We start from the raw sequence: 27,158 nt of genomic DNA on the forward strand, positions 1-27,158 counted from the left end.
AAAAATAAAAAATATTCACAGTGCATATCTCTAGTATCGATGGAGAAATTTTTTGAGAAACCTGATCAACATGTGAATTTGCTGAGTTCAAAGCTGGTGATCAGAAGTGGTGCGATCACTCCATCTCTTTAGTTCATGCCAAGTAACTGCAAATACTTCCTGAGCTTGTTAACATGATTTTTTCCCGAACGGGCACATGTGCAAAGCCTCTGCTTCTTCAAGCTGATGAGCAGCATTAGCATAACTATGGACAACTGAGGCAAACACCAAGAGCCGAAACAAACGTGACGAAATACCTAGATTCAACTCGTGTTCTCTTACCTCAAGGTTTATCAGGAAGTGCAGGTGTCCTTGCAGCTTAAAGTTTAGCATTTACAGAGCAGCAGGGAGGGAAGTGCAGGCGTCCTTGCAGCTTAAAGTCTCCTGGTGCAGCCAGGCATCGCTCTGCAGGGCCAGGCCGGGTGAGGGGAAGGAAAAATGCCATGATGCACCTTGAGAGAAGGAGGAAAGGCGCCCCACGCCTGCACTTCCCTCCCTGCTGCTCTGTAAATGCTAAACTTTAAGCTGCAAGGACGCCTGCACTGTAAATGCTAAACTTTAAGCTGCAAGGACGCCTGCACTTTCCTCCCTGCTGCTCTGTAAATGCTAAACTTTAAGCTGCAAGGACGCCTACACTTCCCGACAAACCTTGAGGTAAGAGAACACGAGTTGAATCTAGGTATTTCGTCACGTCTGTTTTGAGTCTAAGTAGAAGGATTTTATTGAAACACAGAAGGATAATGTGATGTGTGAATGATTGAATAGTCTACAGAAACACTTGTCTGCAGAACTGAGGAGTTATGCAGCAAGGATGGGTGGTAGGGCTGTCTGAAAACTTACAACACCAACTGCATGGCTGGAAAGAGAATGTAGCAACCCTAATGAACACCCACAAAGGTTGATGAATTCTTGAAATGACAATCTTTTTTTTAAAAAAAAAAACTCCGTATCTGACTGGTGGTGAGGGAAGTGTATTGCAGTTTTGTAAGTTTCTCTTGCTTTTGTAATTAACAGTGCAATCTTAAAAAGAGTTACTCCAGTCTAAGCCCATTGAAATCAATGGCCTTAGACTGGAGTAACACTGCTTAGGATTGCACCATTAGTCTTGTATTTGCCGTGGTATGTAATCTTTTGACTGTATTTCGATTGCATTGTACATCTGATTTTTTCATTAGGCATGTTTGCTGTCTGTTGACGCTCTTGACAAAGACCTGACACAGGAGTTAAGCTGCCCTGTTGAGCGTCGGGCGGCACCTTCTCGCGGCAAGTCCAGCAGCTTCACTACATTCTCCCGTCAGTGAAGAGGTCTCCAGTACTTCGGATGGAGACTGCATTGAGAGAAGCAAGGAGGATTAATTATTTATACTTTAGACTTTCTCGTCTGCTGGACATCTGCCTTTTTTGTATTTATTACATTCTTGAGCACTTGGCACTTTAATACACTATAAACTTGTATAAATTGTGTATATTGGTGGTGCTGAGTGTAATATTGTTGGTCCTTAGACCGATTCGCTGTAGGTTTATTATTAATATTTAAAAGACAGCATTTTCCTCATAATTCTATTACCAGCATTCTTTGTATCTGGTGACATTTTAAAAATTCTTCTACTGTCTTTCTTTGTTTCTTTCATGACCTGGGCAGTCTAGTCTTTGGTGTGCTTCCTCAAATGTCCTTGAGAGAGAGAGATAGCCCACTAACTGGACTGTTAATTTGCTGCATGTTACAGAGAAGAAGTGGTTAAAGATTTGCAATGATGGTCAAAAATGTTTCCTTACCGGGAAGCATAAGAGAAGTCCTTCAAAGGATGTCTCTTAAAAGAGAATTTGGAAGGAACATGATGCATCTGAGACATAATCCCACTAATTATGATATCCCCTGACTGATACCACTCATGTGGGACATGGGAAGGATCACTCTCAGGGCACAGAATGAAACTTTTGCCCTCCACAGGAGTGAAGAGAAGCTGCACAAGTATTAGAACCAACATCTTGGATGCAAATTTTCTGTCTTGATGCAGATTCTCCTGAGCACTAATAAGCTGACTTCTATGGCAGCTGATTGCCACTGCCAGTATCCTTGCAGAAGAGGAAATGATCAGCTCCATCTTGAGAATCAAGTGGCCTGGGAATGCATGGCTCATAAGGCACTCAGAAAACACCAATGACCTAAAATTTGCCTTCTCAAATGGGAAGGAAAATGGGTCCGAGGTCATTTGACATAACCTCTTCCCATGTTTTAAGGGCAAAATATTTTTAGGGTTTTTTTTATAATCACTCCAATACTTATACTTGTTTTCTACTCAGCCTTCCAGTGTAACTTGGTCAGAGGAAATTAATTTCAGTGATTTTGATAATTATATGGAAGAGAGAACAAAATTAGCTGAGGCAACTGTGTGGCACATTTGACAGTGAACTTGTTTTTCAATCTGCTTTCTGAGCCTGCTTTGGTGCTCTGTGGTACAGGAAGAGGGCAGTTAGGGTTGCCAACCTCCAGGTGGAGAATGGAGATCTCCTGGAATTAGAACTGATTTCGAGAGTAAAGAGATCAGTTTCCCTGGACAAAATGGCTTCTTTGGAGAGTGGAATCTGATTCCAGCTGGATGAAGGAGATGGATTAGATTGATATCTATGGTAGATCTAGTTGGTTCCTAGAAGAGACCCAATGAGAAACACATAATAGGAATGTAGGATTCTTTAGGGGGCGGTTCTTATCATTTGCTCCCTCTTGTTCAACTCCGGCCTCAGCACAATTATGTAGCATTTTGGCATAAAGACACAAGCCAGTAACCCAGCACTGGAGGTCAAGATAGAGAAGATCTCCACAGCCACCATGTATTTCCCTTTGGTGCCCAGGTAGGTTGGAACAAAAGACACCCAAACACTGCAAAAGATCAGCATGCTGAAGGTGATGAACTTGGCTTCGTTAAAACTGTCTGGTAACTTCCGGGCAAAGAAAGCAACAATCAAGGTTATGATGGACAGAAATCCCATGTAGCCGAGGACCATATAAAACATAATGACAGACCCTTTGTTACATTCTGCCACAATCTCTCTAGGCAGTGACTGGAAGTCAAAATCTGGGAAAGGAGGAGAGGTTCCTAGCCACACCATAGAAATGACTGCTTGAACGAGGGAACAAGAAAGAAGAATTGAGTTGGCCAGCTTTTTCCCCACCCACTTCCTTATGCTGGACCCTGGTTTGGTGGCCATGAAAGCTACAACCACAGTGATGGTTTTGGCCAAAATACAAGAAACAGCCACAGAAAAGATGAAGCCGAAAGTGGACTGTTGGAGGAAGCAGGTCACTTTTCCAGGATATCCAAGAAATAACAAAGAACAGAGGAAGCAGAACAAGAGGGAGATGAGGAGAGTGTAGGAAATATCTTGGTTATTGGCTTTGACTATAGGCGTGTCTTTGTGCTTAATGAAGATTCCTAACACTAAAACTGTGATAATGGAAAAAGAAACAGCCGCTGAGGACAAACTAGTCCCTAAAAGTCCATCAAAACTCAGGAAACTTAGAACTTTGGGGATGCATCCATCTTGGTCCTTGTTTGGATACTGATTGTCTGGACATTTTTTACAGTCATCCATATCTGAAAAAGAAGGAAGAACAATCATCTTAGAGTTTCTGTGACAGGAATAGAGATGGGCACAAATTGAATTATCACCAAAAAAACCCACATGAATCAGGCCGGTTCATGGATCGCAATCCAGTGGTTCATGGAAGCGCATTTCCATGAACTTCCACGAACTGGTCTACAGCCCCAGTCCCACACTTAACTTGCCCTGTGGGTCCATGGCGTCCTCCCCCTCCTCCTGTGAGGGGCAGGAAGGCTGTTTTTGGCCTCTTCCACCACTGCATGGGCCCACAGGGCGGCAGAGGAGGCCGAAAACGGCCTTCCTGCCCCTCAAATGGCTGCTGTGTGCTGGGGCTGGGTGGTGGTGGGGGGGTGATGGGGAGGGGCAGTTTAAAGGGCTCTGCCACTTGCAAATGGCAGGTCCCTTTAAACTATCAGCTGGCAGGCAGCAAGGGGGGATCCCCCCTGAGGCCTGCCAGCTGATAGTTTAAAGGGACCTGCCAATTGCAAGGCAGGAAAGGGCCCTTTAAACTGTCAAATGCCCCTTTCCCTGCCACTGCTAATATATGACATTTTAATGAATTTTCATTTCTGCATGTCCCTTTGATCAAACATTGGAAGATCAGTCAGTATGCAGGCTGACAGAATACACTTGTTTTTATGTGTATTGATTTTTGCACTCAATTCCAAGCCATTCAGAGAGGCGAGGCACTAGTATCAGTGCCACAATGAAGATGACTAGTTCAGCACTTGCCCTTATGACTTAGTGATATTTTGCCATGTTGGAATGTCTTCTGTTCCAAGAGGCACAGGGAAATTAATCGTTTCAAGAATGCATATGTGATCCTGATTCACTAACTGACCCAGAGATTTATGGATACTTTTGGATCCAATGTACATTTGATATATCTTAGTGATTATGATTCACAGCATTAAGGCTTAGATGTGCAAGTAAAAACATAAATGGATTGAGTTCAGTTATGCTCATACACACAGCTTCTACAAAACCCAGCACGTTCCTCCCTATCTATTATAGTGCTCAGAAACTCATTGCACCAGATCTTGGCCAACTGGGAATGCAAGGGAGGATATTTCTTTTCTTGCATTTCCCCTCATGCCAGTGGAATTGCTTTGCTGGATCAAACTCCATGTATGGAGTGAAAAGGTAGAAGCACACTTTGTTCGTCATGATCAGCTTCCTCTCTATGCAGAAATCTCACAGTTTTGCTGACACAGACTTCTGTTAAATGGTCATCTGAATTAACCTTGAATGCTGGCCCACAGGTACACCACCTACCCTTCTGGTCTGAAATCTCCCCTTCAGGGCATGGGGCACAACCATAGCAGCAAAATTTTTCCCCTTCCTTCTTTTTCTTCAGGAAACCAGGGAGGCAGTAATTATTGCACACAGAAATGGGCGCAATCTGTCCAATAAGATAAACAAAATGTAGAATGTGAAAAAGGATACTATTTCATTCAGCTCTGTATAAATCAGCAAATGAGCAACTGAAATATAAAAATACAAAAAAATATTTGTCATCAACAAGCCTCTAGCCCCTTTTAGATGTTGGCAGACAATGGTTATATCTTACCACTCTTTTTGGCTAAGTGTTGAGCTTTCTCCTCTGGTGGAAGAGAATCCTTGTTCAGAGGAAGAGAATCTTCCAACAGAGGAAGGCTAGAAATCATGGTACCTTTAAGAATAATCAAACTTGTTTCAGCATAGGTTTTTTGTAAGTCAGAGCTCACTTCATCAGATGCAAATGGTAAGGTAAAGGTAAATGTAGCCCCCCTGTGCAAGCACCAAGTGATTACTGACCCATGAGGTGATGTTGCATCATGACATTTTCTTGGCAGACTTCTGTTAGGGAGTGGTTTGCCATTGCCTTCCCAAGTCATCTACACTTTACCCCCAGGAAACTGGGTACTCACTTTACCGACTTTGAATGGATGGAAGGCTGAGTCAACCTTGAGCTGGCTACCTGAACCCAGCTTCCACCAGGATTGAACTCAGGTCGTGAGCAGAGCTTGGGCTCCAGTACTGCAGCTTACCGCTCTGCACCATGGAGCTCCCATGTATATGGCACAAACAAGTTTTTAGTAATTTTATAACTAAAAATCACTGAAGGACAGGGGGAGAACAAGATACACTGTGACAGAGAGCTGTTATAAATCAAACATTTGTAAATCATATCCAGGGACTCAAATCTAAATTACTTACAACAAGTATTTCTGCAGCAACTCCTCCTCTTCTTCCCTACTGTAATAATTCCCTCAGCATACCATGTCTAAAGGTTTGAAAGTTTTATTTAACAAAAGCAGGGCCTTCCCTGGCCTCTGCTTGGTAGAGAACTAACTGCCCACAACATGAAGGGAAAATGAAACTAAACTACTACACAGGCTTTTTGGCCTAAAGGGATCAGGAGAAAAATACTAAACAGTTCAATAAGGGAACATCACCAAATCCACAACTTGCCACGATATAACACCTACCAATATGTGAATTGGGTTATAACTATTTCTAAATGTTTTTCCAGTAGAAATGGGCACAAACTGGGAAAATGCCGAACTGTGTGGTTTGTGTTTCATGGCATTTCTCAAAACACGAACCACAACAAAGTTGCCCCAGTTTGCAAACCGGTTCATTTGGTTTGTGAAAACATTACTTCTGGGGAAGCAGAAGATCTACAGAATAGGCATGTACACTTCTGGTTTTCTCCTTTCAAATGCCAGTGCTTTTCAGCTGATGGGAGGGAGATCCCCCGTTAACTGAAAAAAGCTGCCGGCGTTTAAAAGCAGCAACACTTTTCTTGCACAGCAAGAAAAGTGTTGCTGTTTTCAATCATCCACCACTCTCCTTTTCCCTGAGAGCTAAAGCGAGGTAAGGGTCATAAGGATGCTTCTCTGTTGACTTCCTTCCAGCTGGGTATGCAAGCACTCTCTCTCTTTTTTTTTCCAAGCAAGGAACAATGCCTAATGTTGCTGTTTATTCCCTGCTGGCTTTAAAAGACAGGAAAGGGTTAAATGGCTGCTTTTCCCTTCCTCCTTTGGGATATGTATAAACATTCCTTTTTTTCCCCGAAGACAAGAATTAGTTGTAACATTGTAACATTGTAACATAGTAACATTGCAGCATTGTAACATTACTGCACTTTCCTCCTGGCTTTAAAAGCCAGGAAAGGATTAAATGGTTGCTCTTCCCTCCCTTTCAAGTATGTTTCTAGGTTTGCCAATGAGAAAAAAAACCCCAACCATTTTGCATGACCCTTTGGATACAAAGTGTCAGGGAAGCTTCCAGGAGGGGATGAAGCAGCAGCATTTTAACTCTTCCCTGACTTGGATTTAAAAAGAAAATGAGAGTGGAAAAAGCATGAAAAATAAATATTTTTCCTCAGAACTCTGCCACCAATTGTTTCTCCAGTGGGCAGGAGACAGCCCAATCAGCAAATACAGGAGGGGATATGTTCCAAAATTTCAACATTACTAAACCTGATCAAAGTTTTTTTAAAAAATGTGACATGAGTTGCAAAGCCCTGAAAGCCTGAAACTGCATTGAGGCTTCACTCAAAAAGTGTTGCTGCTTTCACAGGACAGCAGCTTTTTCCAGCTAATGGGGGATCCCCCTCCCATCAGCTGAAAAGCTGCCCGGTGCACACCTCTACTGCCTAGGAAACTGATTGATCGGTGCAGGCTGTCTGCAATGATGAACCAAAAAATGAACTAAACAAACAGGCCTAAAAGTCGTCACAGTTCGTCAGAAATGGGCTCTGAAGAACCACCCGTTCGTGAACCACAAAGTGGCCAGGATCATGATGAACTTTGGTTCATATTTTGGTTCATGCCCATCTCTATTTTCCATACTGCATGAATCTGATTAAACCAATTCTGATGCACAAAGTCTTAAGTTGGAATAAACTTGCTTAGTCTCAAAGGTGTTGGTTGATTTCTGCTTAATTTTGCAACAATAGACTACCATGACTACCCTTTTGAAATTATTTCTTGGATGAAGACCTGGCAGGATTAGAGATTTCTGGTATTTTGCATTTATATCATGGTTTAATTTTTCTGTGTGAAACATAGCACAGGCTTTATTATTGAACCCTGTCACCCATGGCAGGGTGAGATTATGCTTCTAGGGAAACTAGAGTCCAAATTACCCATCTGGTGAATGAAGTCAAGAATAATTACCTGGAATCCCCACCTGATTAAAATTGGTCTGCCACACAATTCTGTCCTCATTAATAATTAATTCTTGTCCTTCAGGAGCATTGGAATTCACTCTTCCAACTGTAACTCTGACAAAGGACTTGTTTGGAAAGGTGACCAGGTTCATTATATCAAATCCAGCTTCCATTTCCCTATCCTTAAAACAAACTCTTTCTCCAGCTGAGTTGTTAAACAAAACACGTTGAAGAAATGGGTGAAGCTAGTTGAAAAAGGAAAGAAAATGGGATAGTAACATACTGGATTCTTCATGCAATACAGAAATAGAAACTTTGGTTGTTTTATAAACTTTGGTTTGGTTTCTTCTAAACCCAGATGAAAATTCAGCTGCTTTATCAAGGTGGAAGAATGAAAATGTACCACTTCCTCCTTGCCTGTAGATCCAAAAAGAAAAAGAAAGTGAATCCAGACTAGAGTTGTCAACCGACAACTATCTCCAGAAAATAAAGATCAATTCCTCTGGAAATATTGAGTGCTTTGAAGAGGCGGACTGCTTGGCATTATACCCCACTGAAGTCCATCCCTTCCTCAAATTCCACCCTCCCAGGCTCCACCCCCAAATCTCCAGGAATTTCCCAACCTGCTGTTGGCAACCTTAACCCAAACTGTGGTGTATTTACTGAATACATTGCAAGGAAACAGTCTCCCCCATGTGTGTGTGTCTTTGCTTATGTGTGTGTGTTGGTTTAGTCTTGTGTGGTAGAGTTCCTGCTCCTTAGTTCTGTTTGTTAGTTAGAACTTAGATTGTATAAACACCATTGTCCTGAGACCAGTGGGTCCCGTCCCTGTATCTTCTAGCTAATAAATGGATGTTATCTGGAACACATTCCTCTCTACTATATGCACCAAGAGCAGAAATCTGACAGAGTACCTTGTTCCTGACCCACAAGCAAATGGGTACCTCACACAAACAGTACTTTGTCAGTGAATTATGTGGAGGATACCATATGCTGGCAGGGAAAATTGTGTGTATGCATAGAAAGAAAGCCATTTGTTGCAGAGACATTACCTGCCAAGGTTGTAGATTCTGAACATGAAGTCCTTTACCATCCATTAATGCTCTGTTATCAAATCTAGATGTGTACATGGTATTCAAAGCATGTGCCACAGCATAGACGGCATTATAGATGCTGTAGCTATGGCCAGTCATGGGCATTTCAAAAACAGGCCCGGGAAGACTGTCTAGGCTCTGTTCCCCTGTACATACATCATTGCCTTCCATTGGCCCCTGGAGATCTAGAAATGAACAGTCGAATGCTTGCTCCCAGAAATCCTTGAGGAAACCATCTCCCTGGGTCAAGCCAGGTTTGATCTTATGAAGAAATGTCTGAAATCCTCGGAGGTTGTTTGACTGCATTGAGAAGAAAAGAGCACCATGGAAGAACTGGAAATCCCAGGTCCTTTGAATGCCTGATAACGCAAAATCAACCTGGGCTGTCATAATCCACACTTTTCTCAATGATATGTTCTTTTTATATGAAGCATCTCCAAGGAGCATCAAAATGTGCAGTGTTATAATGGTCCTAGATTCTCCATAGATGATAAATGATCTAACTTTGCTGTCTGAGAATTGAAGATATGTATTTGCAGTTAAATAATTAACATGACTCCATGTATCTAGGCGGATTTGGCTCGGAAGTCTTTCTGAGAAGGCTAAGCATATTCCTTTCTGGGAAAACAATGATTCCAGCTGCTGCACAAAATGTTCTCCACTGTTGTCATTTACAGCAAAGAGTCCAACCCATGTCCATCCAAAATGGAGAAGTAACTGGACTATTCCTTTACACTGCTGGGCTTCATTTGGAACCATACGATAAAAAGGAGGTGATTCTGTTCTATCTCCCTCCTGTGAGGCAAACGAGCCATATGCAAGCTAAAAATGAATGTACAAAACAGTTTAGAGATGATTTAAGAGAAACGTCTGCAGAGATATGCTTTTTTGTGCAATAAATACATGCAGATGAAAGTAGCAGTTACAGAGAGAATTAACTACTAGGATTCTAACGGCTGATCAGGATGTGTGAATATGATGCAAGTTTTGCAAACTATTGATGGGAAAATAATCATCCAAAAGTATGTTATGCTACCCTGTATGTCACATGCCCCTCTCCCTAAGCTAATTGACTCTAAGTTTTGTCTTTGTCTTTGTATCAGAATACATTTTGATTTGTTTGTTGGTGGCCGTCTGTACTTTTTGGTCTTCTTCATTTTTAACCACTTTCCAATGAACTAGAGGTAAGTAATCCTACCTGTGGAATCCTGTAAAGATCTAACATGTCAGACATGCGAGAGGAGATATCTGAGCCAAGTCCACCTATGACAGCTATTGTATATTTCTGGGTGTCATATTTGTAGTTGGGAACTAGTCTGTGAAAATTGAAGAGCAGATCCAGAATGGTACGATAGGTCATCCTAACATCATAGTAACTGTCATAGATATGATATCCAAGTGTGACATTGGGCAAGATTTTGGGATTCTCATTGATCTCATTTATGGCAAATACCAAGGCCAGGAGGTGTTGGTAGAACTTTGTCACCATCCTGCAAACATATTCAAATATTCTGAGATTTGTGGAGTGCTTTATTAAATTACTGATACAATCAGATTCTGTCTTAATTGTCCTCGTATAAAGATACACTTCCATCTGGTGTTAATACTTTACATTCAAAATGCTTCACTGAAAACATTTTTGATCTAAAAATGTATCCTTTTATCATTGTTGAGAATATGTGAAAACAACAGGATTTAATTTTCAGTAAAAAGAAAGATTAGGAGAACACTGCAAAAATAGGTATACTTATCAGTTTTAAAGCATTATATCAGATGATATATGTTTAATGAAAATCATTATATAGAGCGGCCATGTTACGGAAAAATAAGAGGGCAAGATTCACAATGCTACAAAAGCATACAGGATACCAAAACATAATATGAGGACAGCTGAAAAGATACCACTTAAATTAAGATAATGAGTTAATGAATGACAGTTTGAGACAGGAAAGAAGTAAAATGTTGTGGGCAATTCAGTTGAGTATGTGTGTAAAGTGCTACCAAGTTACAGCTGACTCATCGTGACCCCACACATTTTTCTTGACAAGGGACAAATGCAGGTGGTTTGCCATTCCCTGCCTCTACATAGTGATCTTGGACTTTCTTGGTGGTTTCCCATCCAAGAACTAATCACAGCGAACCCTGCATCTTAAAGTTGACAATATCATTCTAGCCTAGGCTATCCGTGTCAGGTCAAGTTCCATTTAGAATCTAGGAAAGTATGCATAAACACAATATCAAGGGTTAGAATCTATATTTCTAGCAGCCCATGTGACCTATAGCAAACATTTCATTCATTTTCCAAACTGTTGACATGCAAATATCAGCTTTGCTTAGATCAGGTATCAACTTTACCATAGCATCTTTTACATTAGCATTGATCCTTTGGGTACATACTCCATTTATTGGTCCGTAACAATGCTCAACTTTACCAGAGTTTTATTTATTTACAATCTTATTGGCCATCCATGACTCAAAAAGAATTTATTTCAGCTTTGTTGTGCAATTTGCATCACAGTAATTTGGACCAAATTTTGAGCCATTAAAAAAAAAAACACCGACTCTCTGTTCTACCAACTTCCACCTTCCTCAAAAAGTGATTTTCTTCGTATGGAAGAAGCTAGCCCACCTAGACTGCAAACACAGTAGAATGCACAAGGGTCTGAAAGATATTGCAAAGGACTGCTGGCCTGAAGCAAGCCAGCATATTCTTTCTACACACAGTAACTAGGGTTTATGATCTGGTCCATCTCACAAGATGCAGGAGGTGGAAAATTCCTTACGTTGGAACCTCAGACAAATCATGTGAAGGATGTTTCTCAAACAAAGATGTGTGAAGATTGTAAATGATCTGTGAAGTAATCCCGCCAATCAGGAGGTCCCCTGCTTGGTATCGCTCATGTGGAATCGGAAGGGGACGGATTCCAGTGCACTTTGTAACTTGGCATGCCATGGGAGGAAAGAGAAGGAGCACCACCAACAACCTCACAATTCTGGCAGCATTTTTTTTCTCTAGACACAAGCTCTCTTGTGCCCATCTATAGCATAATAGGCTAGCTTGGATTTTAGCTGCCTGCACCATTACATCTCTTAGAGAGAAATGCATTTGGCTTGTATCTACCATCAACACAATTACAAATGCATGCCTTGAATGATAGCTGAGATTGTTGATACTTTGATATAAAGTCTGGCTTCTTGAAACACACTGATGAAGACCAAATCAATGGGGACCCGCCTGCCTTTTGTCCCTAATTTCAGCTCCTAGCACCTCTGCTCCCATTTTATAACCACTTTTAGACATATTACTTTTGTACTTTGTGGAAGTCACTGAACCTTGCTCAATAATTTCAATAATTACAGGGGGAAGATAATTACTGTGGCACATTCATGGTCTGAGTGGCACTGCTGCTAGCAAGCTTTTTTTCCCCCTTTCAAACTACAGTTTCATCAGCTTAATGGCATGATGATGTGGGAGGTGGGTCCAGATTTCCTTGGGGAGCAAACGATAACGGGAAAGCCAAGGATCAAGATGAAGCCATTTTATCCATTTCAATTCTTTTTCTTCCACCTTTCCACAATTGCTGCAGGCAATTGCTGAAATGAAAACTATCATTCATCTTCAGTTTTCCCAAGGGATAACACGGTTTTTTTCCTGCAACAATACATTTTAGGATATAAAGTAATTCTCTGCTCAACGAACATTTCTTTTCTCTTTCTGCCTTTGTCAACATATCTTCTGAAATTTTGTTTTAAAAACTACAGTTTTCAAGACTGCTGTGTCAGACAATTCACAGATAAAGCAGCTTGATTTACCAGTCCTTAAGTTTGGTCTTAAATTGTGCTCTTTTAACATGTTTGAAATGTTAGGTCTACTTTGGGGACCCTATTTAGTTAGAAAGGTGGCATACACATGCTTTGGAAAAAAGAGATAGAGAGAGAGGAAGGAAGGAAGGAAGGAAGGAAGGAAGGAAGGAAGGAAGGAAGAAGTACAGATGACCACTACCTGGGTTTATCTGTCTTCACCACAATGCTTAGATCTTGTGATCTGTAATTGTATTTTAAAGCCAAACAACTTGGTTTTCTAGTAGATATCATCATAATGTAGATTATTTCAACAGCAAAAAATTAACAGTGCAGAGTTTCATAATGAAACTTACAGTGAGAGCCATGTTTGGCATTTGGAGACATACATATTTTATTTGGAATAGACATGGGCACAAGCAGCATTACAAACAGAAAAGCATATAAGAGGAAGCTTAAATGTTTTAATTATTTTTCCTTATTAGCTGCTCCTTATTGTTAAATTCAGACCTCCACAGAATAATGTAGCTCTTCGGGGAAAATATGCAACCTAATAGCCCCGCACTGGAGGCCAAGATAGAGAAGATTTCCACAGCAACCATGTATTTTCCTTTGGTGCTTAAGTAGGTTGGAACAAAGGACAACCAAACACTGCAAAAGATCAGCATACTGAAGGTGATGAACCTGGCTTCATTGAAACTGTCTGGTAACCTCCTGGCTAGGAAAGCCACAGCCAAGCAGATGATGGATAGAAGTCCCATATAACCTAGGACAATATAGAACATAGGGACTGATCCTTCATTACATTCTGCTATGATCTCATCAGTCAGTGACAGTGAGTCTAAATTTGGGAATGGTGGTGAGGTTGCCAGCCATACCACACAAATACTTGCTTGAATGAAGGAGCAGGAAATGACAACAGAGTTCGTCAGTCTTTTCCCCACCCACTTCCTCATGCTCGACCCTGGCTTGGTGGCCATGAAAGCTACAACCACAGTGATGGTTTTGGCCAAAACACATGAAACAGCCACGGAGAAGATGATACCAAAAGCAGCTTGTCTTAGGAAGCAGGTCAACTTTCTAGGCCAGCCTAGAAAGAGAAAGGAACAGAGGAAGCACAGCAGGAGGGAGAGGAGGAGAACATAGGTGATATCTCTGTTGTTGGCTTTCACAATGGGGGTATCCTTGTGCTTAATGAAAATGGCCAGCACTAAGGCTGTGAGCATGGAGAAAGAAACTGCAAGAGAGGCTAATCCGATCCCCAAAGGTTCTTCATAAGACAGAAAGTTTACAGTCTTGGGAATACATTGGTCATGGTCCTTGCTTGGATACTGATCTCCTGGGCATTTGATGCAGTCATCCATATCTGCAAAGAAGAAGAATGATTCAGCATGAAAGCAGCAATTCTTACGAGACTCGGACAGATACCCTCAGCTTCTTTGCTATGGAAGCATGATGAGATATGTTATACTTCTTTTCCCAAACTCATTTCAGAGCTCTAATTAATTTAAGGTCCTAAATAGTTTGAGGCCTGTTTTCTTGAAAGTCCATCTTCTCTAATATTGTCCAGCTGCCAGAAGATCCTCTCACAAGCCCGACTCTCTGTACTCCAAATGCGGAAACCGCATGAGTTCTGGCACCTCTTTTATTTAAAGAATAAAAACATTGTCAAGGATTATATACCAGGAATGGTGTGTGTGTGTGGCAAAAAGACATAAGAATTGGGTCACCTTATCTACCCAACATATAAGGAACCAGAATTTACTACTATTGCCTTTCTTCTCAACTATAAAAAGACCACAGGAATTTTGTCTCTGTCCTGCCAGCCCCTCAGACTTCATCTCTTTGCTTCTTCCCCTCCCCAAATCCTATAGTATAGGATTACCCCTTTCATCTTCACCCCACTTTAAAAGGACTTTGGTTCCCACTTTCATATCCTTCCAATATTCAGGAATCAGAAATTCTAGGTCTCTTTTTCCCACCTCCTGAAATAAAAAGGACCCAAGAGTCCTAATTCCTCTCTAGAGAATCAGATCTATACCCCTTCCCCTCCCCAGAGAAAGAAAGGGAACCAGTACTCCTCCGGTAAAGATGATATTCACAGTTCCAAATGTAAGGACATCAAGCACAGTTGTAACTACATTTCAGAGGGGTTTGGGTGCCTGGGATACCATTGTAGGGATCTTGCCTTGGGAAGGTTGGAAGGTCTCAGGGAAAGGGAAGGGTCCAGAATTCTCATACTGTTCTCAATAATATAATCAGAGATGCATGTCTTGGAATTTGCTGCCTAGGGATTTAGTGGGTTCCCTCTCATTGGCGGGCTTCATTGAGTGGCTGGATGAATACTTCTAAGGAATGCTTTAGACCAGGGGTGGTCAAACTGTGGCTTTGGAGCCACATGTGGCTCTTCTAGACATATTGTGGGGTTCCCAGAAGTCTCTGAGTATCATACATTTTGTTTTAGACTAGTTTTTTCCCCCTCCCTTCCTTTCCTCCCTTTCCTCCTTTTCTTTTATGTCTTTCCCTCCCTTTTCCTTTTTTCCTTCTTTCCTTCTTTCTTTCCATATCTTTCATATTTTCAATAAAATGTCAGGGTTGCCAGGTTTGACTCAAAAAATATCCAGGGACTTTGGGGGTGAAGCCTAGCAAGGATGTGACATCACTTTTGTGATCTCACTTCCAAGTCAAAGGTCAGGTGATGGCTCTTCCCAAGCTCCACCACTTCCGATGACGTCACTTCCAGAATACTGCACCAAACCCCATCCCTTTCTGTGATGTCAGTTTCAGGACACTCCCCCAAACCCACCTCCTCATCTGTAGTCACTTCAATGCACCATGTCTTGTGGTTCTCAAACATCTGACATTTATTCTATGTGGCTCTTACATAAAGCAAATTTGGCCACCCCTGCTTTAGACTGTTTCCGAAAATGGAAGAGGATCAGACTAGAGAGTCTGTAAGTCTCCTTCCAACTCTATGATTGCATGATCTTTATAGTTTGGAGGGTTTTTTAAAGTTATACAGAGATTTCCAGAATTTGGAGGGCTGTGTAAATATGATCCTGGCCCATCTGAAATTCTTGGAGTTTCTCAGCTTTCCAGAAAGGAACTGTGTCAGGAGGAGATGTGCAAATCTGACCCAAAGAATGAGAGCCCCATTTCAGGGGGTAGCCATGTTGGTCTGCAGTAAAACGGCAAGATTTGAATCCAGTGACATCTTATAGACCAGCAAGGTTTTGAGAGTCAGAGTTCCCTTCAGGTGTCTAATGAAGGGAGCTCTGGCTCTTGAAAGCTTATACCATGAAAATCTTGTTGGTCTCTAAGGTACCACTGTATTTTAATCCTATGTGGGGATGGCTCACTTGCTTTGCATGCACAACCCTCCAAGTTCCTGACATCTCCAGTTAAAAGGATTAGGTAGAACGTGATGGAAAAGACTATTACCTGAGGCTCTGGAGAGCAACTCCCAGTCCGAGCAGCCAATACTGACCTTGACGGACCAATAATATAACACAACCTAAGGTAGTGCCATATGTTTTTCTATCCATCTCATCTTGGCCTTTTCAACTTTCATGAATCTATTATCAAATAAAATCTAGTACTCATGCATGTCCATGACTTGAGGTGGCATCCAACCAGCTTCTCTTCCAGTGAGAAAGGAAGGGCCTCGTGAACCAAACCCATGTGGGACAGAGGCTGACATAAGAAAAAGAACTGGATAATATTGAGTGAGAAGGTTGACTTGATCCCACCCTTGATTTTTCCTTGCTTGATAAACCACAGCGGAGTGTCTCAACTGAGTGCTGACAAGTACTGAGTTTCAGGTGAGCTCTGTCTCGAAGAGGTTTTTCTCCTCGCAGTAATTCTCCCCGATATTATGCAAAATGGTTCACACAATTGCTTTAAGAAGTGGCTGCATACCCAACAAATTAACCTTGCATGCTGGTGCACTACATAACTTACCCTTCTGGTTTGAAATTTTCCCTTCTGGACACGGAGAACAATCATAGCAGCAAAATGGTTCTCCTTCCCTCTTTATCTTATGATAACCAGGATAGCAGTAATCATTACACAGAGAAAGGGGCAGCATCTGTCCCAAAACATGAATGGGGGTTATGATGGGGGGAAATTACACATTATTGTATTATTTGTTAGCTAAACAATAAAACTAGAATTCAATAAAAAATTCAGTAATCAAAAATAAATAACCAGATGCATGCAATCTGGTTATTTCCAAGTTAAAGCATTTATTATTTTTCAGTCTTTTTCTGTGTTGGGGACAGGAATAAACACACTGAGTAGTGACCCCAATGGCACTTTACAATGATTTTATATGGCTCCTTTACAAATATTTCAAAACTTTTGCTATCTAATAAATCAGCAGCAGCAAATGAGATATTCAAAACACTAATATCGCATCTCTCTTTAAATGTGGCCCTATTTTTGTTATAGAAGCAACAAAACATACCAAGATACAAAAACACAAGAAATTCCCTAGTCCAAGAATCAACCATCCATGGAATGGAGTGACACCAAAAAGTAAGATCCCATGATCCACACCTGGTTAAAACTTGTTTGCCACACAATCAGCTCTTCTTTGATGATGAATTCTTTTCCTTTACGTGCATTTGGATCCACCCTTCCAACTTTCACCCTGTGGAAGGACTTGTTTGAGAATGTGACCAAGTTGGTTATGTCAAATCCAGTGCATATTTCCATATCATCATTAAAAAGCACTTCTTCTCCAGCAGAGTTGTTAAATGAAATTCCTTGAAGAAATCGATGGATCTGTTTGAAAGAGATAAGCAGTACCAACATATTGGAGTTGTTATGCTGAGGTTTCAGTATGTCTTCCCTTGTTGCTGTAATTTTTATGCAGTTTTATCTATCTCAGCTTGATAAGTGTTTTTCAACAATAAAAAATTCAGTATTTATGGTTTACCTTTTGAGGGCTTCAAAAATTATGAGGCACCAAGTTTTGTTCATGTATGATATGTAGACCATACATTTTCTAGACCATGACTTGAGTCCAGTAGCCCTTTAAAGTCCCAACTAGATTTTCAGGGTATGGACTTTTGAGAGTTCGAACCCCCTCTTGCAAGCTCATACCCTGGAAATCTAGTTTGCCTTTAAGGCGCTATTGGACCTGAATCTTGCTCCTCTACTACAGACCAGCACGACTACCCATCTCCTACATTTTCTAGTTATTCCTATGGGATGTCAAGGCCTCCTGTATTCTGCAAAAGGGCTTGAGTGAAAGAGTGAGAGTAAAATGCTCAAAACTGGGGAGCAAAGCCTCACTAGCCAGGGTAACATGCCACTCCCAGCCTCTCTTAACTAAACCCAAGAGGCAAGTTCCAAGCCCTACCAATTTCTAAATAAGATGTTAACCCTGCAGTGTAGGACACCTGAAGATTGAGTTCCACTAAACAACTATTTGTTGAGCCAAATGGGCCAAATTAATGGACTCAAAATGAAGCACTAAACCACAAATAAAATCACAGCAGTATAGTGGATCGAGTTAATTTATTTAATTTATTTATTTTATTGGACATTTACCCCATCCTTCCCTAAAGCAGGCTCAGAGCAAGTTACAACAACATCAGTCAATACAATAAATACAATATAAAAAATACAACAAGATTAATCTCAAAATAAGAAGAGTGCAAAAGATTACAAACGTTGATGTGTGCAAACAGGAGAAGAAAATAAGAAAGCTAAATAAATATTCTCAGGTAGTAGGCATACTTCAGTCCCCAATACAAATGCTAGCTTGTCACATTAAAAGCACAGAGTCCCAGCAGATCTTCAAGTTCTAGATTCCGGTCTGACACTTTATTGGATGACGAATCCAGAGTACAATAGAACACATAGCTACAGGCAAAACCACCAGCAGTTGCACAAAGTAAAATTGCAATCTAGAATGAAGACCCTACATTTATGGTCAAACTAGCATCATGCCCTGACCTTAATTAACCACTCAGTGCTCTGAGGATGATTCAGTGTAGGTCCAAGGATCTCCTCTGGCTCAGCCTTGGAGCTATGAGGTCATTTTGCACCTGCATGGTTCAGTTCACAACTGAAAACTGCCAAGTCGTAATGATCACACTGTTTCAGAGATGGCTGTCTGTGTTCAATCGGATCTAGAAATTGACCAAGCAAAAGCAGTTTGCAAACTTAGTGGGAATGAAGAGACAGACACAGGCTTGGAACTAAATGGCCGTTTATTGAATAACATAACATAAACAACGGCAAGGGCAAATTAAGCGGTACAGGTCAAGCCACGGGGTCCACTCTGGACCTCCACCTTGACCTGCCTGGGCGAGCCCCACAGCCCCAGGATTAGGCCATCCAAGGAATGGCTGCCTCCCGGCCAGCTAGGCTACTGGATCCCCCCATCAAGCTCCTAACGCCCCAGCCGTACAGCATGAGGGAAGGACTTGTGCCTGGGGATCCCCGCAGGCGTCTGCCTGTGCAATGGTAGCCGTCACAAGCATACCACACTGTTGGCAGACCCTGTTTCCCCTATGGGGAAATGCCTCTGGGTGCTCACCGGCCCGCTCCCTATTACCCAAAACTCCTGCCACTGCAAGGGTCAAGCCTCTGCTTAGGCCCTCGCACCCCACAGGTGGCTTAAGGCCAACCTAAGCCCTTGCCGGAAGTCGTCTAAGAAAATTTCATTGCCCTCAGGAGACAAATGAACTCTATCATCTCGGTAAAGATGGGCAAATTCGGCCTTAATTCGTGGATGGGGCAAATAAATTCCCAAGCCAGTCCCCAGAGACTTTTTCATAGCCCTATTCGCCTTGCGACGCGCACCCTCGATGGCCCGGGGGTCTAAAGCTTCCCTCCAGACCCGACGTTGAAGAATTTCAGACCAAAAAATCAGGACCCCAGGCCAACGGCTAGCTATCAGCCGGAGGTCATCGGTTGCCTGCAGGGACAGGGCCTTCCCCTGTACTAACCCCAGGTCGTTTCCACCGAGGTGGATTACCAAAATATCCGGAGGAGGACCCGTCCTGCCCCCAAACAACAGTGGTAGTAGGACAGGCCAATGAAGGCCGCGCCGACCCTGCCACTCAACAATGGCCACAGCACTGAGCCCCAGCTGAGATCCGATTTCAGTTCTCCTGGCTTGATGGGCAGCCCAGAAAATCATGCTGTGCCCGCATATCAGGATCCTGCGCTTTCCAGTGCCCGGTGCCGCACCTACGGAAAGAACAGTTAGTAACCGGTCAAAATTGAATGAGGGGCCGAACATAACTCTTAAAAGCCCTGGACCGCCACCTGCCAACCCTACGAATAGCACCTGAGGAGTAACCCATCGCAGCTGCCGTAGAGGCCGCCCCAATTCTAAACGAATGGGTTCCGAATTTGACCCCAGAAAGCCCTATCTTTCCGAGAGCCCTTTCCGTGACAGCCCAAAATTGATACCGCGTCAATGGGGACTGATCAGAATGTCTAAAAAGAAAACCCTCACACGTGCCGCGTATACAAAGATAGTCCCTGAGTGCCTGGACCGGGCAAAGGTCAGAATCAGCACAAGGACCCAACAACAGCGAAGTCCCCTTCTGCCGCTGATCAGTCTTAGACCTCCGTATCCTGATGGGCACTGTATCCCCAACAAAAGCAATGTCAGATGCCAACAATGCCCTACCGGACAAGTCCTTACGCGATTGGGCCACTAACTCGCTGACCCTCAGGGCCCCGAAGAAGGCCACCAGCGCAGCAGCATGAAAAAGCAGCCACTCATAATCGGAGGAGCACACCGTCTCCCAAGCTGCCCCAAGTCCCTTCAGCACCGATGGGGAAATGGGCTGGCGCAGGTCCCTGGGCCCACCGGTCTCCCTCGACCAGCCTTCTAACATTTTGCGTATGCGGAAATCCCCAGTGACTTCCGGCAAACCACGGGCCTTGCAGATGAATGCCAACGCTGACAGCTGACCCCTAATGGATTTAACGGAAAGACCCCTGGCCCGCTGCACTACGCAAAAGTGCATCAAATGATCCACGGGAACAGGCCAGAGCTCCTGCAGACCAGCTGACTGCCAAAAATCAGAAAACTGCCCTACCGCACGTTGATAAGCCCGCCGAGTGCTAGGGGCGATGGCTAGCTGGATCGCCCGTTCCGCTTCCGCCTTCCAAGCTCCCAGAGCTCCTTGGGCATCTGCACAGGAAACCGATCCGCTTCCGGAGCGAGGTGCCAGAAACGCCCCATCTGTTGGCGAGACAGAGCGTCTGCCACCCCATTCAAAATTCCAGGAACATGCTTAGCCCGAAATAAGATATTCAACTGCAAGCATTTCAAAGTGAAGGGGCGCACCAGCCCCATGACCCTTGGAGACCTCGATGACAAGGAGTTTACCACATGTACCACCGCCTGGTTGTCACACCAGAAGTGGACTGTGTGGTTTGCTAACTCCTTACCCCAGATCCAGACTGCCACCAATAAAGGAAAAAAACTCTAGAAATGTTAAGTCCTTAGACAAACCTCGATCTAACCAGTCAGCCGGCCATTGTTCAGTGCACCAATGTCCGCGAAAATATACACCAAAGCCCAAGGTTCCAGCAGCGTCCGAAGCAATCTGAAGTTCTGCTTCCAACAAGAGGTCTTCCCTCCAAAAGGACACTCCATTAAAGGAGGCCAAAAACGCCTGCCATACCTCAAGGTCATCGCGTAAGCCCTTACTGACCCTCATTTTGTGATGGGGTAACCGCAAGGAACCCATAGCATCACACAGGCGACGCAAAAACGCCCTACCGGGGGCAACTGCCTTGCAGGCAAAGTTCAAGTGTCCCAGCAACTGCTGTAACTCGAGAAGGGAAACCTTGCTCTTCCCACGAAAGTCTGCAAGCCTGCGTCGCAGATCTTCAACCTTAGCCATGGGGAGCCTCAATGCTTGCTGGACAGTGTCCAACTCAATGCCCAAAAAGGTCAACACCTGTGAAGGGCCCTCAGTTTTCTCATGTACCAGGGGAACGCCCAGCTCCCCTGCCAGAGCAACAAAACCCTCTAACAGCTGGGCGCACTGCCCGGTGCCCGCTGGCCCAACAAATAAAAAATCATCTAAATAATGACAGGTGTTTGGGCAAGAGAATCGGCGTCGCAACTCCCATTCCAAAAAGGAACTGAAGCGCTCAAATGCCGCACAGGAAATCGAGCATCCCATGGGGAGGGCCCTGTCCATATAGTACTTGCCCTCAAAAGAAAACCCCAGAAGCTCGAAGTCTTCAGGGTGAACAGGGAGCAAGCGGATTGCTGATTTAATATCGCACTTCGCGAGCTCCGCCCCAACGCCGCACCGTCACACCACCTTGACCGCCTGGTCAAAGGACGTATAATGCACGGTACAAAGTCCCTCAGGGATGGCATCATTCACCGAGCCACCCCTGGGGAAGGACAAATGATGAATAAGGCGAAACTCACCAGCCGCCGTTTTGGGAACAACACCTAACGGCGAAACTCAAACATGGAACAGGGGGAGAATCAAATGGCCCAAGGACCCGTCCCTCCGTGCACTCTTTGGCAATCTTAACACGGACCACCTCTTCCATGCCAGCCACAGAACGTAAATTGGCAGCCATGAAAGGTGCCCGTTGGCCCTGAAAGGGAATACGGAAACCAAAACGGAAACCAGAAACCAAAAATTCAGCGTCCTGAAGCCTGGGGTAGAGCCGCAACAAGCGCTCAAGAACTTTCAGGTTTACCGGGCTGGGGCCCTTTTCCAACCATATGCTGGGTGTTGCCACCCCCAAAGCGCTTACCACCGCCCCTTTGCCTAGCCTTAGGACAGGCCGCGTAAGAGTGAGGTCCCCCGCAGGCAGGGCACTCATGCCTGTACTTGCAGGCCTTCCTACTGCACACACCCTTAGAAGTGAAATCCCAGCAGAGCAGCCGGAATTGAACCTGCTGCCCCGCGGAACCGCGGGTGCTGGGCGCAGCCTGGGGGCGCTGAATCAAATGGCCGCTATCAGAACGGTCCCCAGCATTTGGCTTAGCAGGGGACATCACTTGCAGCCAGAGCTGCTGCTGAATTTGGTCCCACGGCAAAGTGGGGTTCAATGCGGCCCGCATTCTAAATTCCTCATTGTATTGGAGCGAAGTTGGCCCCACAAAGTCCGTGTAACCCTGATAAATAATATTGAGGTATTGGAACAGTGGCGCTGCCCTCCAAGGGTGTGCCCTGGCCAACACCCCCGCATATATAAGGAATCCAGGCAACCAATTAGACCAACACCTATCAACGCGCCTACGCCTGATCTTTTCCTTATCCCGTTCGTCTAAGTCTTCCTTGTCCTTCTTCTCCAGTTCCCTGAAGAGAAGGGTGAAGACATCGACATATGCCCCCTTTATAATCTTATCCCGAGTGGCCTGTGTCAGGTGATCACCCAAGGGGAGAGCGGTGTCACCAAATGGCAAGGCTCTATATGGGACAAAACCGTAAGGAGAGGAGCCATGGGGGGGGGGGAAGATCCACTGTTGCCCGTGACCATAAGGCCAACCTGCGGCCTGAAGGCTCCCAAATGGATCAGCCACAGGGGGCTGCTGCTGACCAGTTGAAGGACCAGCATAGCCTTGCCAACTGGCCGCGACAGGAGGCACCCAGGCCTGTGGTGTATGCAGAGCTGGTGTCAGTGTAGAACCTGGAGGTCCGGAGGCAGCCAACTGACCCCAGGGCCCCCAAGGCCAGGTGCACCCTTGCGCAGGCAAGGAAGACTTACCCTCTTGGGTGTTCGGGTCCACAGCAATGGCAACCGGCCCTGGTTCTACAGCTTCGCACACCTCCTCTGGGGGAACCTCCTCGGAAGTCCTGGGTTCTGCAGGAGTGTCGCTGGTCACACCGCCCTCTGGAACAGCTGTGGACTCCAAAGCAGAAAGGCGCATCATAACCTCCCTCTGGAAGGCGGCAGAAGAAGCCTTCTCAGTGGGCCGCCGAACCCTGGCCCCTGATCCTCCAGACGGCACACCCCCACGCACATGTTCCAGAGCAGCCAGCCGGGCCAAAATCTCCTGCCGGCTAGGACCACCGTCCTCATCCTCAGAAGAAGACAGAGCCGGGGGATGAGGCCGTTTGGAAGCAGCCCGCTTAGCAGGCTGCTTGCCCTTAGATGGGCCACTTCCCTTCTTAGGCGGCATTCCTCCACCGACCTACTCCAAACAAAAGGAAATATGTTATTATTATACTCTCAATAAGACATAGTGCACTCGGTGGGGGCTAAAAGACCACCAAAGCCCTGCAAATCACCCCTATGCCAGGACAGCAGGGGCTGATGGGCTCAGGCAAAAAGGCACTCACTGCCTTATCAGAACCACAAAATGGCCGCTCCCCAACCAAGCTCCAAAATGGCCGCCAAACGGCCGCCGCCCCCAAGAGCCCAATACAGTGAAGCCGGAGGCCTACGTGAGTCCAGCAGCCTAAAGAAGGCCAAAACCCCCTAAACAGCCAGCCGGGCTGCTAAAAGCCGAGGCCAACCGGGGGGGAGCAGAGATAGAGAGGGGGCGCCCAGGGGAAGCCTTGTAAGGAGAGCCCTCCCAACTGCACCGCGCCAAAAAAAGCCGCAACACGCGGCTGCCCTGCCCAACGGGGGCAAACGCACCCACCCCCGACCAGGGACACAACCCGCAGCCAGAAGCCTCTGGCTGCAACGCGGCTGCGGCGCGGAGTGCGCGCCAAACCAAACCACTCGTCCTCCGCTGCGGCGCCGTGGACCTCCTCGCGCCGGTGCGGCTCAGACAAGTGTCAGCGCAGCCGCCCCGACCAGACCGTCCGTCCGCCGCCGCCGCGTTAGGCCCACTCCCGCGCTCGGGATGCCGGCCCAGTCGCTCTGCTCGGGGAGAGCACGCTGCCTTCCCTGCCGAGCGAAAAACGCGACTGCTGGCCGGGACGGCAGAGCAGCCTCTGAGGCGTCTGGCTCCGCCCCCGGCCAGAATGCCCGGATGAGGGAGGGGGTCTGTCTCCCTCCCACAAGCCTGCAAATTACGGCCCCAGGCTGAGCGCAGCGAGGCTGCTGCCTGGAGTGCCGGATTATTGACGGGGGAAAGCTGTCTCACTTTGCACTATATTATACTATTTCAGTGCAATTTATGCGGGACTGCCCTTCTGGAGAACCGAAGCTTCAGTTATAATTAAATACAGGAGCAAAGGACCTTCCTAAAATGCAATTATGTTATAAAATCTAGTCTTTTACAATTATACTGGATTCCAGTTTACTTCAGGTTGCAATCAAAAGAGATTTTGAGCTTTATGCCTTTAAACAGTTGGGGTCTAAAGAACATGAAAGCTCACCTCCTTCCACATCAACTGGTCTGAAACATATAATACTTGGAGAATACTTTCCGAAGGACCCCACATTATTCAAGGTGAAGATAACACCCTGGTTTAACACACGCACACCCAGCTGTGAAATTCTCATTCTTAAGAGGTGAAGCTTTATAGGCCTTCTGGAGAAAATTGAAAGTTCCCTTTTTCTGAAAGATCCTTGAATTAATTGCTGATGGTGTCATGTCCTTTTTATTGTATCTTTTTTGCAGGTTTTAAGTATTGTATCTTTTATTATTGCGGTTGGCTGCTATTCATGGGTCCAACTCATCAAGATCACAAAAAAAACCCATTAAATAAATACATTTTTAAATATAAATAAATACATCAATCCATCCATCAATCTATTACCTTTATTGGCATTAGAAATAATAATAGTCCACAATCAGAGATAGGGGCAATCAGAGACAGGGATAGGCAGAAGCATAAGCATAAATGAGCAATTAGTAACAGGTAATAATAAAATGAATAAACATTCAGCAATCAGGTACGGCTATATGCTTGGATTTAACTTTATAAACTTCTGCTAGAAATTTTGAAACACTTAAAGTAACACAAGGGATCTTCTAGAAGGTAAACTAAAATTCCTCCTTTAATAGAATTATTATACTAAAGGTATTCAGTTAAAAATTGTTTATGTAACAGACCAAAAAGAGGACATTCTAGAATGACGTGGGACAAAATAATAATAATGTTTATTGCTTTTCCGGCTGAAGCCATAAGCCATACAAACACCAACAAAATATGAACTGTACACTTGAACATACCCAGTTCACATAGACATAACTCATCATTATCACTTTAAACTATCTAAACTCATGAAAATCTTGTTTCTTTATCACCGTGGCTAGAAAGGAAGCCACTATAGCTGAGGTTTGATTGTCAGGAAAGTTATCAGACAATAACACTGAGATTGCCCAAGGAAGGAAGGGAAGCTTTTCTTTTAACATAATAGGAATAATAAATCTCTCTCTTTCCTTACTCCACTTAGGGCGTGGGACAAAATAAACATATCAATAAACCTGTTCGTGGCAATGAAGACATTTCATCGGGAGACATTACCTGCCAAGGCTGGAGATCTTGAAGTGCAACTCGTTTGCTGTCCAGAAGGGCCTTGTTATCGGATCTGGATGTGAAGAAGGCATGCAAAGCATGGGCCACGGCATAGACAGCATTATAGATACTGTAGCTGTGGCCGGTCATGTGCATTTCGAAAACTGGCCCCGGGAGACTCTCCAACTTCTCTTCTCCAGTACATATTCCATCAGCCTTTATCATCTTCTTATTTGGACACAAACAGTCAAATGCTTGCTCCCAGAAGTCTTTAAGAAACCCACCTCTCTGACTCCAATAGGGTTTTACACCTTGAAGAAATTTCTGGAAACCTAGAAGCTGCTCTGAGTGAATTGTGAAGAAAATGGCACCATGGAGAAACTGGATCTCCCAGTTTCTTTGAAGGCCTGATAACGCAAAATCAGCCTGAGCTGTCATAATCCATACCTTCTTAAATAACGCATTTTGGTTATATCCAGGATTGCTCAGAAACATTAAAGCATGAAGTGCCATAATAGTCATCGATTCTCCATAGAGCACAAATGTACGGGCCTTGCATTTTCTAAATGATTGATACACATTGTGTGTTAATTCAGCAACATCATCCATATCATTCCAATGGACTTGGCTTAGGAGTCGTTCTGTGAAGGCCAAGCAGATTCCATGCTCGGAAAGCATTGGCTTCAGGACCTGTACAAAATGTTCTCCGCTGTCATCATCCGCAGCAAAGAGCCCAATCCACGTCCATCCAAAATGCTTAAGTAACTTAATAATCCCCATATACTGCTGGGATTCGTTTGGGACCATGCGGTAAAAGGAAGGAAGCTGTATCGTATCCCTCTTCTCTGGGGCAAATGAGCCATAAGTGAGCTGAAAGGAAATCTACAGATATTTTAGCAATCCTTTGGATGAAGTGCTTTTATATTTCTCTAGGTTTCTGAAATGATGGTTTGCTGAAGAATAAATCAGTTTGAATGAGACTTAAAATCAAGGAACATCTGTGTTTTATTTTTACAAGTGTAGGAATTTGATGCCATTTCTCTCATCACAATAAAAAGGACCGTACCCTACTTTCTACTGGAAATTCCCCTC

At 44.3% G+C, this 27,158-nt stretch overlaps 1 protein-coding gene and 1 pseudogene across 1 annotated transcript; both read right to left on the reverse strand.

The window, feature by feature from the left end:
- Window positions 1-2,733: 2,733 nt before the first annotated feature.
- Window positions 2,734-10,384, reverse strand: LOC129339948 (vomeronasal type-2 receptor 26-like). The gene is made up of 5 exons (XM_054994511.1): window positions 10,094-10,384; window positions 8,854-9,717; window positions 7,822-8,046; window positions 4,918-5,044; window positions 2,734-3,635 (listed from the first exon to the last, which is right to left on the reverse strand). The coding sequence occupies exons 1-5, from the start codon at window positions 10,382-10,384 to the stop codon at window positions 2,734-2,736; spliced, it is 2,409 nt and encodes an 802-aa protein (XP_054850486.1).
- A 2,767-nt stretch (window positions 10,385-13,151) lies between these two features.
- On the reverse strand, window positions 13,152-26,873 carry LOC129340209 (vomeronasal type-2 receptor 26-like; annotated as a pseudogene).
- Between the last annotated feature and the right edge of the window lie 285 nt (window positions 26,874-27,158).

Source organism: Eublepharis macularius, chromosome 12 (assembly GCF_028583425.1).
Source record: "Eublepharis macularius isolate TG4126 chromosome 12, MPM_Emac_v1.0, whole genome shotgun sequence".
Taxonomy (NCBI): Eukaryota; Metazoa; Chordata; class Lepidosauria; order Squamata; family Eublepharidae; genus Eublepharis; species Eublepharis macularius.

Coding starts and splice junctions, on each gene's coding strand:
- LOC129339948 (XM_054994511.1), bottom strand. CDS start 10,384: ATGGTGACAAAGTTCTACCAACACCTCCTGGCCTTGGTATTTGCCATA. Junction 9,718..10,093: donor ATCTTTACAGGATTCCACAG/GTAGGATTACTT, acceptor ATTCATTTTTAG/CTTGCATATGGCTCGTTTGC. Junction 5,045..7,821: donor GGCAGACCAATTTTAATCAG/GTGGGGATTCCA, acceptor CTTATTGGACAG/ATTGCGCCCATTTCTGTGTG.